Raw genomic sequence first — 17,676 nt, 5'->3', positions numbered from 1 at the left:
AAGATGTTATATTGAAATTTCTAATATCGTAATAATACTATAAGCTATAAAAAAATTTGTGTTCTTCATATGAACAAATGAATATTCCATTAGAAAACTACTTAAAAGTTTTTCAACAATTTTCTCGACAAATCGATAATTATATTTTTTGTAATAAAAACAATGTTTGCCTAATAAAATTGAGATGAGAGTGGTTTTAGACTCTTGACCTCTCACTACAATACCTGCACCTATTGCGTGTTCCATCAAAACTTCTTATCTAAACTTGCAATTTTTATTATTTAGTAATGTAATATTATACCCTTTCTATTTTTAATTCATTTTTTCAATTTTTATTATTTAGTAATGTAATATTATACCCTTTCTATTTTTAATTCATTTTTTACTTTTAAAATTTTATTTCTTTTAAAAATATTTTTCTAAAGTTTTTCGTGAAAATTTTATAGAACAAATTCATATAACTTTTTTGAAAAAAATTCGCTATTTGTTTTATGAAATAATACAAATAAGAAGGTAAAAAAAAAAACTTAATCACTAAAATATGGATATGGACACAATGAAATAACTTACATTTATCTTCTCCGTGGAAAATATTTAGGGTTGTCTTTATTTCCTTTACTATCTTTTCGTATTATATTTTATCCATTAGATTTAGGAATATCTAGTTATTTCCTATACTACTTTAAGAATCTTAGTGTTAACGAGTTTCTTGTATTATAAGGAATCTCATAGATATAGGAAGATTGCTTGTTTTCTAGTATATTCAGGTCTTGAGTCTATAAATAACAATTTATTCTCATTGTAAGAGTGAAATTTTGGTTGATTAATAATACTCGATTTTGTGTCACTCGCCCACTTCGTCAGCTGGCTGATATTGCCCAGTGTCTCTGGTGGTCCTGAAATTTCAAGAAAAAAAAAATCTCCCAGAACTGCTAAAAATTATGAAAAGACCCCGATCCTCCTTTGATTTACAGCACCACTAAGGTGGTAACTCAATTGATAACGGATTTCGTCTTCCAAAGAGGAGGTCAAAGAGTCGAAACTCGACTTAATCACGAAAGCGCTTGCGTTAGTAGACTCTTGTCTTCTACCCTATATGAGCTGTTATGATCCACTGTGAGCTTTGATGAGGTCATGGTGACCTAGGTGGGCCATGTCTCATCGAGTTCTTTACCCATTCAGGTGAATGGAATATTTCATGGCGACTGTGGAGTCCTTCTAGTCTCCAGAGGGGGGTTGCTACGCTGGTCTCACCCCTCTCGGCCTTTTATTCAGCCCAAAAAAAAAAGAGGTGATTTACAACAAGAAGTATCTGTTGGATGTTCGGGGAAATTTGATTAATTAGCCACTAGAGCTCACGGGTACTGGGGATGATTTGAGGAATCGGGCATGAATGAGTCTGGGGTCTAGCGCGTCTAAGAGTCGAATTGGAGTCCCTTTGCATGTTTAGTTGTATAATTAATGTCCTAACTGCTTAACACGTAAACATGACCTTTAACCAACCCACTCAGATGAGTCTAGAACTTAATCAGAAGGGGTCTTAGGTTTCTCTAGTCTCTTGGGTGTCAAACAGGGTAATGAATTCATCCACTTGACCCAATAAAATTGAAAAATGAAATAAAATTGAATTGATTTAGAGAAATGAACTTAGAATTTCCTTAAACTAAGGGCACTGGCCCACTTTCCATTTTTGGGTTCTATGCCCATTTTTTGTTATAAATCCGTTGGCCTTTGGACCCCTTGGTTTCTTAAAGTATTGGGCCAAGCCCGGTCCACTTGGCCTATTTCGTTTATTTTATACCATTTTGCTTATATATTCGTTATATATATACACGTTACAAAAATATATACCATTTAAGATTACAATGGCTACCGATCTGGGCAAGACCATGGTGCGAGCCATAAAATCATAATAGGGTTCCCAAATTTGGATTTCTAGTTCAAGACCGATCATTTTAATCCATAGGATGCTAGTGGCGTGACCTTATAGTGAATTGATAGGTGACTTACCAACCTATTAAAACGGTATAGTTGCGACTCCTTCCAACTCCCGAGTATCACAAAGTAATCTAACTATTCACATTTTGTCAATCGGGTTCGACCCCAGACAAACTAAGTTATCACACATTATACTGGGATTATCACGAAAATCTCATTTTGTAATAAATTCAGTTCAACCGGTGATAACTAGAACTTACTTAAACTAATTTGAACTAAGTTATCACATTTTGTACTATGGTTATAACGAAAATGAATCTCATTTTGTGGTAAGCTCAATTCAACAAGTGATAACTAAGCCAATTTAAACTAAATGTGCGTTTGTTTGGACTTAAAATTATATGCTAAAAATTAAGTGTTGAAATTTTAAGCATTTAATAGATTAAAAGCTTAATAAAATAAGTGAATTCTATTTGAGGTAATTCTATGATGGAAAGCTAACTTGCGTTCCATGGTAGCATATTAATTTTAGCCATGAAATCTCATGGTAGAATATTAATTTCATCCGTTCATTATTTACATATTTTGCCCTCCCCCAGTATTTGTGATTCTTCATATTTAAATAACAATTTCCAGCCACAACGTCTAGATACATCCCGACACATGTACTAATCACAGTATGACACGTCAGTGGTGACTAAACCGATATAGCAAAGCGGTTTATTAAACCGATTCAGAGAAAAAATCGAGCGGGTGGTGGCACCGACACTAGCCACCAACTCCCAGACATGGTCATCGATGACCTCTGATGTCTTTGACGAATAGGTATGAGGGGGTGGTTGCTGGCGTCAGGGGGGCCACCACCACACCCTCCTTTCCTCAACAGTGGCAGATGTGCAACCCTTTTAAAAAAAAATCAGTTTTTTTTTTAATTTTATGTAATTAATAGATATTTTCTATATTAATTATATTATAATTTATACCTTTCTACCAAAGAAAAAAATTTATTATACCATACTGTAAAGAAAGTGGCTTGTCAGTCTTTTTTTTTTTTAACTAAGTATATATTTGATAAGTATTTTATTGAGTAGACTACCACTGTCGCCCTCCACTTATTCATTAGCAACCGTTTTTGCCCCTGACATATTTTTGTCATCAATTAGCCACGAACGTTGGCATTCCGTCTAACATTTATACCTTTCCGTAATGAAAAAGTGATGGAAAAGGTAACGCCGTTTATGAATTTTCTATCACAGAAGTTAACAAAATGGTATAAATAGTAGACAAAATGCCAACGTTTAGGGCTAATTGGTGGTAAAAATATGTCAGAGGCAAAAACGGTTGCTAATGAATAAGTGGAGGGCGACAGTGGTATTTTACTCTATTTTATTTTTTAAAACTCGATCCGACGCATGGAACCTCGAACTTTGTTTTTACTATTATGTTATAGAAATTTATTTATCATATTTAGAATCATTTATCGAAAATTATTTTAAAAATATTTTACAGATATTTTTAAGTACTTATTTAATTTATTTAGGGATTTTTATTTTGCTTTATTTTTTATTTCATAGTTTTAAAAATTGATCTTTTAATCATATTATAATTTTTATTTTGTAAGATAACTTTATCTTGGATTTTTATTTTAAATAATTATTTTAGTTTTAAAAAATAACTTTATTTTCACTTTTATTTTATCATAATTTATAATTAATTATTTCATTTTAAATTTATTAACAATTATTTATTTAAACTTTAGTTTAAATATTTATTTTCAATTATGAATTATTAAATCAATGAAGTCAATTATATAAATATCTTGTTTGTTAAAATGAAGCATAACGATATGACTTTATACAAAAACACATTAGTTAGAATGAGTATCACAGTTGGCCCATATTAACTTATAATTGGCGTATTATTTTTCTACTGAGCATATTAGTTGAAGCGAATAACATTTCAGAGTGGAGCCAATGTTTAAAGCGTAAGAATTGATCATGTAATGATCATAACAGTTTGAACCAACTTAACATCTAGTTCGGACCATATAATGATATAAGAATAACAACACACGGAAAATAATGATGTGTACGTAATGATTAAATATAAATTCTTTTTGTTTGGAGAACAAGTATTGAATGGAGAAGGTGCCTCACTAATGGACACGACGGCCGCGTAAGTGGGGTCGGAGTCGCCGGTTTAATGCCCCCAAACCTCGAATCAACCTAGATCTCTTACCTCTCTCTTTCTTTCTGCTGGAAGTCCAACTCCTGTGCAATACAGGCTATTTTTTTTCCAAAAAAATTATTTTCATATTGTAACACCATAATCTATTACAATACTAATTAATCTATTACATTGCTTTCTGAATAACATAAAATTTTAGGTTTAAAAATTAGTTCTACCTGGAATTATAATTTGCTCAAACTAAAATATTTCACCAAAAAAATATATATCTAAGATAAGTATTATTTATTGTTTATTTATTAATTAAAAATTTGAAATGAAGTTTAAAAAAAAGGTTTTTTTAATTTAAAAAAACAGTTGGGCTGGCGCTAGGGCCACCACCGCTTTTGATCTCCTACTCTCACCAAGGAGAGAGACAGTGAGAAGATCTGCAGCGGTCGTGGCCCCAATGCCGCTTACCATCGCCTAGTCGAGGTTGCTCGCAATATCCAATGGCAACGACGACCTCGTCTGTGGGGATGGTGGTCAGTACTGAGGCCAACCACCCCTCCCCCCAGGTTCTTCTTTTCCTTCGAATTTGTGTTTTTTTCCCCTTTTGGCTAGGTCAAAATGTTGAACCGATCTATTAACTAGTCAATAGTTAGGGGCATGTCATCGACACATGAGCTGCCCTCCATTTTTTTTCCCTTTACATGTGGTCCGATAAATTTGTGATGTCATTGAAAGATTTATAAATCAAAATGTTATCTTTAATATTGAAAGGACTACAAACTTGCATTCTACCGTAGAACATAATTTAGCGTTCCATGCTTCTGTTTGATTGAAAAAGGTTAAACTACTTTTAGCTTATTTTATATTATCTGCTCTTAGAGCCCCATAACTTTTGTATTTGCAACATTTGACCTAAACATACATATAAATTATAAAAATTAAAGAAAAAGAAAATACATTTTTTTTTAAAAAAGCACAGATCTGCGATCAAAGATGGGGACGAGGACAGGGATGATGGTTGCCATGACATCGGCCACAACCGTCTTAGCAACATTGTCGAGGTTGTGGTGGCGGGATACGAGCCATTGCAGCCTAGATCTACTCCCCCTCTCTTTTCGAGAGAGAGAGAGGGGGAGAAGATTTGCATTATCGGCGCGGTGCTATCGCTGCGGCACTTTTTCCCAGCCAGTGCCGATGCAAAAGAGGTCGGTGGCAACCTCGCCTGCATCGGTGCTTGCCGGCGATGGGCGGTTGTAGTGTAGATCTCATCCCTCCTCTCTCTTTTTGAAGCGAGAGACAGAGAGGAGATATGGGTGCCTGTGTTGATAGTCTAAGGTCTTTGGCGACCTTGCCCACACTAGTGCTTGCCGACGACAGAGCTCTGATGCCTCTTTCAGCCCTGTCGCGCAACACCCCTCCTTTTCTCTCTCTTCCTTCTCTATGCAAACAATGCAAATGGGACCGTTTGCAAATATGAAAAAGTTTAAGGGTATCAATGCAAATATTTTAAAAAGGAATTTTTACGCCATATTGCCAGGTTTTACCTTTTTTCAAATCTATTACATGCTTTAAAAATTTACCCAAAATGGCTTATGATTTACATCTTGTTTCGAATATAACACGACGTCAATTTGTCCATCAATGAAACATAAGTGGGCTCCAAACTTATCACATGATTTTTTAGTTTTTTTTTTCAAATCTATTTTATGGTTTTAATTTTTTTCTCAAATCTATCCCAAGTAAAGAGCCGCAGTAGCAAGAATGGCCCACTTACATTCCACACCAGTAACACCGTTAAATGTTGACGGAGAAATTAACGTCATGATATATTTGGAACTATATGTAAACCATGAGCCTTTTTGGGTAATTTTTAAACCATGAGATATATTTGAGACACGGTTGATACCATGGGATACTTGACGTAATAATCCATTTGAAAAATGGCCTATTACTAAGCAAGTCAACACAAATAACGATTAAGCTGTTGGATTATTTAATGATTTAGCACTTTTTTGACTTGCTTATTGTATTAAGTCAGTTTTCATTTTGTATTATCAAACAAACTTAATTCTATTTAAGTGCTAAAAATTTAATTTCAACACTTAATTGGAGTAATCAAACATGACCTATGTTATCACATATTGTAATGGGATAATCGAGAAAATATGATTTTGTGATAATACCAGGGTGATTGCGAAAAACTCATTTTGTGATGTGGTCAATTCAACAAATGATAACTAAACCAATTTGAACAAAATCTGATTTTGTGATAACCCCAGTTCAGCGAGCGATAAGCCATATTTGGACTAAATTCTCACACATTATATCGGGGTTATTGTGAAAATCTCATTTTGTGATAATCTCTTCTTTTCACTATTATTTCGCTCTTGTCAAATTATATTGTTAATGTTAAAAAAAAAATTAGATACTGTTATTTTTATTTATGTAATCACTTTTTTGTTTGTTTTCATTTAATGATTTTGTGTTTTTTTTACATAAATGTTTTTTTTCACATTATCATTTTTTCCGGTGATATATTGGAACCGATCAACCAATAATCCCCGTCAGTGTTATTGTACCACTAGGAGTTGCTTAAAAGCTCCAACTCCAATGCCTGTTGTGGAGTTCTGGACCTAGATTTTGGGTTCTTTTGTACTTTTATTTCGATAAGTTATTTATATTAATATATAAAGTCAGAAATAGGCTCTCTCACTCATTTCATCTTCCCAAAATACCCTCAATATACATGTTTCAATTTTTATAAGCCATTAAATTAAGGATGAAATTGTAAATTCAGCAATATAACTATCTACTTCCCCCTTTTACTCTCTCTCTCTCTTCCTCACCCAAAATCCAACATCTAACACTACTTTTTTTTAAAAAAAAGTTTATTAATATTTCTCATAATTTATTATAATAGTTTAAATATTTATCACAAAAAGGTCATATAACTTTAATTGTGTGTAAGATATAATAAGATAATAGAAATTTACCCCCAGACTAGTATGACAAAAAGGTCATATGATTGGATAGTACCACCAGCGTGATGCCTCAAGTTAAAAGTTACGTTCATTAATTAGCTTTAAAAATATAAAGTTAAAATGATTAATTTTTGGCTTGGGCTATTTCCACCCCTAATTGACTAATACACTCTATTTATTTTTTATTATCCCAAATTACCCTCAATTGCATCTTTATGATGACTTTCATAAATAAAAATACAAATCACACTTCCAAGTTTAACATTGCCTTTCTTGAGTTATTATCACTTGGTAGTTAGACTGCATGTAATTCTATATATATATATATATATAACACGTATTATTCCCGATTATTTTATTGCTTTACAATATGTCAGAAAATTGAAACAAATTATAGAATTATAAAATAAAAAAACTTTTTGTATTAAGTTGAACTCATTTTAGTTGCAATAATATATTAAATTTTTATACAATTTGACTAATTGTACACTCATAATAGAAGTTGAAAAATCATGAGTATTATTTAGACTAATAATCCATAAATTAAAAGAATATGAAACCAAATGAAAAAAAAGAGTTTAAATTAGAATCATGACCAAATGGCGCAAATATTTAAGTTTATTATTAGAATAGAAGCAACTCATATCTAATATAGAATTAATGAAAAATTCAGCATAAAATTACTATGAACATAGATATTAAAATAAAAACGAATAACAAAATATTTGTAAAACGTAATAAATAACTAAAATAGCGCATAATAAACTTCATATTGCCATCCCACGAGCTTCCAAAATCTTATCATTTTAAAATTGCATATATTGGCTAGATTAAAATTTTTTTGGTAATTTATATTGATATATTATTGCCTTTAAGTGCCAAATATTTTATATAAGTATAAAGATTTGGCTCCTTTTTAATATTTTGATATTGAGATTTTCAAAAGAGTATTCAAACTCAAGATATAGGAGATTTGATTTCTTCTTTAAATAAGGTTTTTTTACTATAATATTTACTCCGGTACACATTTATTGCTTAAATCTTGACTGATTATTAATCATGTTGATAGGGAAGCAAACAATGTTAAATTTTTTCTACTTGTATTGAAAATACCTATATGAAAATTTAAAAAATTTACAACGATAATCCTAAAAGTTTTTTATTTTTTAAACTTGAGTCCTATGAGTTCAATTTTAAAAAAGGCAATCCTAAATTGTTTCAAAAAATGATAGTCTTGGTCCATTTTATAACCGATCGTTAACTGACGACGACATAGACTTAGCGTAGTAAAAAAGCTTACAGCTGGCAGTTAATATGACACACGTAGACTAATTATCGCACGTTACTTTAGAAAATTCTAAAAGATTTTTAAAAAAACATAAAAATTAATCAATAAAATTTAAAAATTGAATAAGATTAATCATAACTAAATAAAAATAGAAAAAAATGAAAAAATTAATTTTTTAAATTTTTTAAAAACATTGAAAATAATTTAAATTAAAAATTAAAAATTTTAGAAAATAGAGGAAAAACTCAAAATAATTACATAAAATGAAATTTACAGAAATTTTTTTAAAAAAATTTAAGAATAATAAAATTCAAAAAATTCAAAAAATCATAAAATGTTCAAAAAAATTTAAAAGATTCGGAAAAATTAAAAGTTAGGAAAATAATAAATAAGAAAAATTAATATTAAAAAAATAATTATATAAAATTTAAAAAAAGTCGAAGATAAACTCGTTGAAGAATGAGAAGGGGTTAGGTAATTACTAAGATATCGAATAAAGCAAGGACAGTAGAGGCTCTGGCTAGGAGGGCTCCCCTTTCTAATCCTCCCAATCTCCCCTCCTTTTTATTTTTAGATTTTTTTGTAAATTTATTTAATGTTAATATTTTTGAATTTATTGTACTTTTTCTTCTATTTTTATAATAAATTTTTGAAACATTTTATTTTTTTAAAATTTTTCCAAAAAGTATTTTTTACTTGATTTCTTTAAATTAAAAATTTAAATCAAAAAAGGAATTTTAAAAAATTTTCACAGGGTTAAGTCCACATCATCGTCCACTAATAGCCGGTACATAATGAATTAAAACTGTCACTTTTTGAAACGATTTAAAATTATTTTTCCTAAATTGAATTTATAGGACTCAAGTTTAAAAAATGAAAAATTTCTAGGACTATGGTTGTTATTCTTTTAATCTCCAATTATTTTAAATATATGTGAAAAAGATTTAAAGCCGTTTATGTCCACTTCAACACCGATTAACAGTCAATCACGATTTGGAATTGAAAAAAAGTCAAAATAAAACGTACAGGACTCAGACGTTAAAATAGGGTAAATTCATAGGAACATTTCTTTTAATCCCCCAGCCGCGACACAGCCGGCCCCTCTGCTCCTCACTGTGCGGCCTGTCAAGCAGGTCGGGCCAGTAGCAGATTTCCACCGAAGGTGATCGTCGGGGGACCGCTCTAATGGCGACTGAGTCGTCGGAGGGAGAGGAAGAAGGGAAGCTGACAGGTGGCAGTCCCGTGCTCTCGGTGGATGAGGACCTGAGGGAGATGGGGAATAAAGCGGCGTGGAGTGTGAGCTCCTGCAAGTCCGGCAACGGCGTCTCTTCTCTTCGTGACGACAACCTCGAGACCTATTGGCAGTAAATTCCACATCTTTCCGGCAACTCTTCCTCTCTCTGACTCCCTCAACTCGAAAGTTGAAAGTCGAAAACTTTACTTTCTGATATGCTTTCATATTATTCTGGGTGATTCGTAGATCCGACGGTGCTCAACCACATTTGGTGAATGTTCAGTTTCAGAAGAAAGTGAAGCTCCAAGTAATTCATTACACCTTCCTCTCCAACAATTTCATCGAAGTTTGTTTTCAGTTAAGGTTCTTTTTTTTTTTTTTGTCTTTTTGTTTTTGGGTGAGACAGTCTAATGTATTAGTCTGCATCTTTATTGAATTGATTGATGGATTGAGGATCGTAGATTCGTAGCTGTATCAATAATATGCGATTTTCGTGCAGATTGGAGCATTTTACGATATGGATATATGATACATCACTTGCTTGCCCATAAAAAGTTAACATACAGTCGAGGGTTGCTTACATCGTTTGCCTTTTGTGATATGCCATAGTTTTTCAAATTGATGGATTTTGCTGTCACTTGCAGCTGGTTGTCCTGTACGTGGATTATAAGCTCGACGAGAGCTATACGCCGAGTAAGGTCTCCATTCGAGCTGGAGATGGCTTCCACAATTTGAAGGTTTGGTTTTACAGTTGGCTAAGCTGTGAAGACTGAAACTGATTAGTGTCTTCTTGAGATTTTTTCTGACGTAGTTTCTTTTTTGTTTTTCTCGAAATGGTTTTTAGGAGATAAGGAGCGTGGAACTGGTAAAGCCAACTGGATGGGTTTATATATCCCTTTCAGGAAATGATCCTCGGTACGCTCTCACATTATGCTTTTTTTGCCTGCACATAGACATCATTAACTTCTTCAACAAGATTACATGAAGCAATGATTGTTGTGTTGTGGAAACCTAGAGCTGTTTGAGTTTTTCTTTTCACTGTTTTTTGTTTTTATTTCTAAATTTAAGGTGATTTTCTGTCAAAGATGTCCACTGTTAGGTATCCTTTGAGGCCAATTGGTTGGTCGTTGATGCTTCTGTCCTCCAGTTAATGCGGCTAGTTATCAGAAAGTCTTACAGAATTGAGTTTTCAAAAAAATCCAACTTCTCGAACATATGAAATCAGAACACTTGATGGTTAGAATTAGCTGCTCAGAAGATAGGGTGGATCTTTAAGAAAAATAGGTTGAGCTTTATACCCTTCTGCATCAGAACTAACATAGGATTCAACAGTGTGATAGTATTTAATAGATGAATTGATGAGACTAGAAACTTTTCTCGTTTGTTGTTTCTTATCATGTGTTGTGTTGCTGTTTTCCAAATGTTCTAAGTGGGCATGCATTTTCAGTCTATGATAGGTGACAGTTACCTTTTCTTTGGCAGGGAAACCTTTGTGAACACTTTTATGTTGCAAATAGCTGTCCTTTCAAATCATCTAAATGGAAGAGATACCCACGTGCGCCAGATCAAAGTTTACGGCCCTAGACCGTGAGTATCATTTATCAGCAAATCAGTTCTAGCACTTTACCTTTATTTATTTCTTCTTTTGTTTTTTGACTATTCACATGACCACCTTATTGTTTTGCACTCCACCATTCTTTGAACTTGTCTTTTCATATTTTGGAGATCTTCCTACAGGAATCCAATACCCCACCAGCGATTTCAATTCACCTCAACAGAACTCAATACGTATGCTTTTGTGAGATAACTTAAGTGTAACCCTGCTGAACCTCCAAGGGTTGGTGAAGATGGGTGGGACGTGCGTGTGCTTCACGGGAAGTGTGGGTCTTAGTCTCAAAATTCGCCACTAAAGTTATGTGTGAGCCAAAATGGTACCCAAGTAAGTTCGCAGTATGTCGTGAACATATTTCTCCAATTCTGAGAAGTTTCGAAGTTTCGAAGTTTCTGCTTGTCCTCGTGTTTTAACTGTTCTGCTTGTGTAAGTGGAAGTTATATATGTGTGTGTGCTTGTAGAATCTTGGACGGTTCAACATCTGATTTTATACATTGGAAAATTTTAACCTGCTAAATTATATAAAATAACAGATTTTGCTGTTTATGGTCGGTGAAAAAGTTCCGTGTTCTTTTTTCTTTTTTTTTTTTCCTTGCTGCATCTCCAAGCCACCTTTGCACTTATATTTGAGAAAATTTCCCCTTATATCCATCTTTTATGTCAATGATATGTTTGGTTTACCTTGAAGATATTATGCTGATGTCTTTAATAATCAGATAAAAAAGAAATGCCATTGAGGAGCTAGAAGTTTCCATAGTATTGTCTTCCTTGAAGTAGTCAGCTTCTTTTTTCTTTTTCTTTTTTTTCCCTTGTTTTTTGGTTAAAAGGGAGGCTTGAAAGTAGTCAGCTTTAATGTGTCACAAAACACAGTTTTCATGCACAAATTGTAATAATTTTGATATTAGTAATGTGTTTAGTTTAACTTAATTTGTTCCGATGCGAAGAACAAGCTAGCTGGCAGATTGTATTTTATTTTATTTTTTTTTGGGGGGAAAAATTACCTTTCCGCCTTCTAAAGGATGGGCTTGGATCCTGTTTACTCTCAGAACTATTTTTTGAGACCCCTCTATCCCATCAACTACGGTGAAGGGAAAATATGTCCGCCATATTTTTTTTCTTTTTTAAGACTGATATTTTTTTTTAATAGAAAAAGGATAAAGCTACATAGAGATAATAGGGGGTGGGGCACCGCTGCTGCTGGCGACTTCATGGGTGTGGGTGGTGGCCGGTGGTGACCACCCGAAACCCCGTAAGGGGGAAAGAGATAGAGAATAGTTAGAGAGTGCGTGGAAAAGAGAGTGTTTTGGGGGTTGGGGGGTCGCTTCAGGCCACCATTGACCTCACGAGGTCACCGGCTGCCTCTATAGTCTCCGGCGACTTCGTCTGTGCGGGTGTGGTTGCTAACGGCAAGGATTTTAAAAATTTTGATATAAAGTCGAGGGTAAATTAGTAATTTGAGATCCTATTAAATATGAGTAATTCGGTTTACGTATATGATTGTAATAATGGCAGTTTGTTATTCTATAATGTATATCAGGCCCACCCCATATTTATAAAAGTGGTTACGAATAAAAATTAAATAAAAAAAAGTAACCATATTTCAATTACAACGAACCAAATATGGCGTAAGGGTCGTCCAATGACGATGCTGTTCAAGGGTGTCGAGCAGCACGGGGACTGAGGTTCATCAACGAATTTGAGAGAAACTCGGGATTTTGAAATAATTTTTAATTCTTATTTTTCTAATTTTATTTTTACTATTGTTTTTTTTATTATTGTATTTTTCTAGTGTTTCTTTTGCCGCTCTATTTTTATTTACTTTTATGTCTTTTGTTTCTACTTTTTAAAATTTATTGAGTCCCACGTCAGCAGGAAGTCTCCTATCTTAGCAAAAAATAATGATAAAATTACTGAAGATTAAATTTGGCGATAAAGTGATAGTTCGTAATTTTATAGGTGATAAAAAATAGCCCGTGATAGATTTAGAAAAAAAGTGGAAATGAGGCTTTTCTGTTCATTTACTCTCAAAGAAATTAGTTGAAGTAAATATTCTTTGTTGCAACTAATATCAATGAATTACAACATTTCATAAAAAAAAATCGGATGAATTATGATTTAAATATCAATGAATTGCAACATTTCATTCATATCGAATACATGCACATTATTCCCATAAATTAATTAATTGCATCTAACAAAATATGGAGTAAACATTTATGGATAAAATAGAATAATCTCTAATGAATTTAAAAAATCAAAGAAAAAAAAGGAGGGGAAATATACAGATATATGAGTGAAGAGGAAGAAAAAATTAAATATGTTGGAAACGGATGACATAAAAAGTCGTGATGTCAAAAATTTCAAGATAGGAACTTGTATAAGAATTTCATATGTCAATTAAAATATTCATGACTTCATTTAAATATTGCAAATATGTTGCACGTTAAATATTTGATATTTTTAATAGTAAGTAATAAAAAATTAAATACTTTAAGTAGAAAATTAAAAATATTAAACATCTATCATTAAACATATATTTTTAAAGAAAATAAACATTAAAATATTTTTTTTGGGTTCTCAGTATCAAAGTAAATAATAGTGCAACAATTTTATAGAAAAATAATTATTTAGGTTAAGATATATATAAAAATAATTAATATCTTAAAGACCAACTAGACCTAATTAGGCCGAACCATTTTGTTGTTCTAAAAGACCTTGAACAATAAGAGGCAAAGATGGGAAGTGCGTATCGCATAGGTCATTACTTTAACATTGGGTCTATGTCTGTTCCCAACTTTCAAATGACGTATAAGCTACGGGATAAGTTTAGAGAAATGCTCATCAATGGAGATACTAGATGCTTATCAAAAGAGGGGAATTGCTATCAACTCAAAACCTCTAACAAAATATTGGAAGAAAGTTCGATATTCTGTTGTATAAGTTAATCTTATGTAAATAAGTCATCTCACTGTGAGCTAGCATCTACAGGTCAATCACATCCTTTGCTACTTAAATCTCAAGTGGACCTAGGGAGATCCAAACATAGTAGAGAAAAGAAATATGAGAAACAACATTCATTTGAGAATATGTGAGTTATTCCATGTCATAAAATTTGAGCGACATTAAACATATATGTATAATCGATCCAAAATATCTAAATTTAACATAAGAAAATATAATATTTAATATTCTATAAAATATATATATATATACATAATACAATAAAATATATATGCATAAACGTTGTATTTTTTTGTCATATATATATATATATATGTATGGACGACTTAAAGCATAAGAATCATAGATATATGTAGATATAAATTGATATGTTAAACGTCATATATATATATATGTATATATATTTTGAGATTTCACTGTATCCAAAACGGATATATATATATATATATATTGTTAAGATAAAAATATATTAAATATAAAACTTTACTATAATTAAGCCATATTCAAATATTTTTTGATCTGTTTTTCTCAATATAATATTTACATAATTAAACTGATGTTGTGATTTTGCAAGAGAGGTTGTAAGCGATTACGTGGAGGTAGTTGTGCTAGAGATAGGCAGATAGTTTATTATTATATATATATATATATTGATTAGAGAAATTGGTCCTATAGCAACAAATCTCACCAAATATAAAATTTAAAGATACATCTGGAAAAAAAAAATAAGAAGAAAGGAAGAGGTTATTAACTTGCCCTATTCTCCGTAGTAAGTGGGTTCTCTTGAATTTTTATATATTGGTTTGAAATGAATTATTATCAAAAAATAAGATATGAAATGTTTTAATGGAACATATATACTAAAGTAATCGAAAGATTAAGATTTGGACTTGATTATTTATTTGTGGCTCTAAGATATCCCCAAAATGAAAGTATTGCTTTAAATAACAAAGTTGTTTTTGATCTAATGGATATAAAGATTAAAATGATAGTAGATATAAAGAGGAGACATGAGGAAAATAGGCAATCAACAAGTACATACATTTGTTAAAATTCATTATATATATATATATATATCATATCATATCATGAATGGTTTTCAGATTTCAATGAATAGAGTAGTTATAAAGTTATAAAATTGGTATGAAAGATATAATAAGTTTATGCAATTTCTTATAGATTCTTCGATATTTTATATACAATGAAACATTTAATGAATCACTTAAATGTAGATATGTATGAACTAAACTAATGGATAAAATATTGAAAGAAAGAATAAATACTTTAGAAAGTCTATCAAAAATTTATCAAACACTATTATTTGAAAGAGGACAAGAGTTAAATACTTAGAAAGAACAATTAAAGGAAGAATTATTTTACGTATTTACATTAATTGAAAATAAATGAAAATTAATAGGTAATGAAAGGAAATGAATTTCTTCATTCTATGCTAATAATTTCTAATTGGGATTTTTACCTAAAATGGCCAATGGTTTGTCAGTTTTGTCAAATCTATCCTATGTTTTTTTTATCAAATCTATCCCATGGTTTACTTTTTGCATCAAATATATCCCGGCGTTATCTTGTCCGTCGACATCTAACGGCCGTGCTGACGTGGCAAGTGGAAAGATAGTGGGCCACACTTGCCACGTAAGCGTCACGTCAGCACGGCCGTTAGATGTTGACGGAAAAGATAACGCCGGGATAGATTTGATGCAAAAAGTAAACCATGAAATAGATTTGACAAAAAAAAAATATGATAAATTTGACAAAACGAACAAATCATGAGATATTTTAGGTAAATACCCCTTTCTAATTTTCATACTTAATTCCATACTTTACACCTGGACACACTCGTAATGGTATCAAAGCCCAAAAATGATATCAAATGATGATGATGATGAAGAAGAATTAGAAAAACTCCTAAAAATTATAGTTATTATGAGACACCCCATGAAGAGGCATTTCAATTATAATAATTATAGTTACTAAGAGAAATCCCGTGAAGAGGCATTTTAGTTATAATAATTTAGAAGCAACAAAAAATAAAATTTATCTAGATACATTGAATGGACAAAATAGACATTTTAAAATATATTCATGTATATTTAAGGGCAAAACTTGAATTTTAAAAAATCGAAATACAATTTTTTGAGCTTCACACTTTTATATATGTTATAGATTATAGATAAAAAAAGGGAAAATGATACTGTTGGTCCTAAATGTTTGTCAATTTTTGACATCGAGTCCTAAATGTTTCACTTCGGAAAAACAAGTCCTAAAAGGTTTAGAAAAGTGTTAGCATTGGTCTTAAATCTGACTGACCGTTACCGTTACGTCTACGTGAACCTAATGCCGTCAAAGTCATCCTGTTGGCCGTTACTGCTATGACGTGGCACGTTCCTATTGGTCCGATTTGAAATTCGTGATGACGTGGCACATTTCTCTGTTCGACCCGACTTGCTTGCTCTCGGTAATACCGTTTCAACCCGACTTGACTTCCATTGTTGTTTTCTGTCCTGTTGCTCTACTTTGACTGCTTTACTTCGGTCGGAATTTCTGGTACATGAGGGGATTTTCTCAGTTGGATCTAAGATGGGAGACTTTCATGGACAATGCCCTTTGCCTCCCTCAGTCTTTGTCTTCTCGTACTGTGGTTTTCGGTTTCTACAAGAATGTGGCTTTAGTTGCTTGAGTTGAAGTTCAGATTTTGGGTTCTTCAAGCTCGCTCAGAAGTGGGAGAAAATCAAGTCCCGTTGCTCTGCTTTTAGTGCTTAACTCGGGTTGGAGTTTCTGGTACATTCAACGGACCCAGTCATTGAAGGAGGCGAACAAAGATCTTGGCTATCCCGATTTTAGGGTTTCGTCAAATTTAAATATGAGGTGAAATTTGATTTGATTTCTTGCACGAGGTTCGTCAAATCGAAATCTGATACTCACCGTGACTCGAGAACTATTACCATGAGTTGTAATTGGCTTGTCGTGGGTGGGACGGCCATGGAAGTGAACTGATCAGTTAGAGAGGAGAGAAGAAGGGCATGAAGAGGAAGAAGACGATGAACAGTGCTCCGACCCTAACAGAACTTTTAAGGTTCCAACCCGACCCGACGATGAACGGTGCCTGATCCAAGCCTGACGATTGCATTAAGGTGGCATGTCTTACTCCGGGCCAGCAGTGAACGAAGTGTTAAAGTAGAGAGAGCTAGCCTTCCGTACTCAGCCGACCAAGCAAAACTCCAGCTAAGCTAATAGCTCTAATTGTGGGTATATCTAAAAAATATGCTCTTTTTTCTGGCATTCCTTTCGGGGTAGCTAGATTAATCACAATAGTCCTTATTAGTAAACTACAGCCTCGTTGTTAATTGACTCCCTACTTCAATTAAAGCTCGCCCCCGGCTTTTATCACTAAGAGAAGACATGATCTCCTGTTCAGGCTAATCAATTAACTCAATCGATTAGCGTAGATGAAGAGATTGGCTCGTTG

The 17,676-nt window shown here is 32.5% G+C and overlaps 1 protein-coding gene across 2 annotated transcripts; it reads left to right on the top strand.

The window, feature by feature from the left end:
* The first annotated feature begins 9,446 nt into the window (after positions 1–9,446).
* Positions 9,447–11,777, top strand: LOC116193300 (anaphase-promoting complex subunit 10). Of its 2 annotated transcripts, none has more exons than XM_031522117.1 (6): positions 9,447–9,749; positions 9,866–9,926; positions 10,264–10,356; positions 10,464–10,534; positions 11,102–11,206; positions 11,345–11,777. In XM_031522117.1, the coding sequence occupies exons 1-6, from the start codon at positions 9,571–9,573 to the stop codon at positions 11,424–11,426; spliced, it is 591 nt and encodes a 196-aa protein (XP_031377977.1). In that variant the 5' UTR covers positions 9,447–9,570; the 3' UTR covers positions 11,427–11,777. The 2 variants fall into 2 exon arrangements, with proteins under 2 accessions (XP_031377977.1, XP_031377978.1); XM_031522118.1 differs by having other exon boundaries at positions 9,450–9,749; positions 11,357–11,777.
* The last annotated feature ends 5,899 nt before the right edge of the window (positions 11,778–17,676 follow it).

The sequence above is a fragment of the Punica granatum genome, chromosome 1, assembly GCF_007655135.1.
Source record: "Punica granatum isolate Tunisia-2019 chromosome 1, ASM765513v2, whole genome shotgun sequence".
NCBI lineage: Eukaryota > Viridiplantae > Streptophyta > Magnoliopsida > Myrtales > Lythraceae > Punica > Punica granatum.
This window is presented reverse-complemented; position numbering and strand designations above follow the sequence as displayed.

What these genes read in the sequence shown, in the direction of transcription:
- LOC116193300 (XM_031522117.1), top strand. Translation starts at nt 9,571, where the DNA reads ATGGCGACTGAGTCGTCGGAGGGAGAGGAAGAAGGGAAGCTGACAGGT. An exon ending in AGAAGAAAGTGAAGCTCCAA is followed by an intron (nt 9,927 to 10,263) that starts GTAATTCATTAC and finishes TGTCACTTGCAG; the next exon opens with CTGGTTGTCCTGTACGTGGA. An exon ending in CTTTCAGGAAATGATCCTCG is followed by an intron (nt 10,535 to 11,101) that starts GTACGCTCTCAC and finishes TTTCTTTGGCAG; the next exon opens with GGAAACCTTTGTGAACACTT.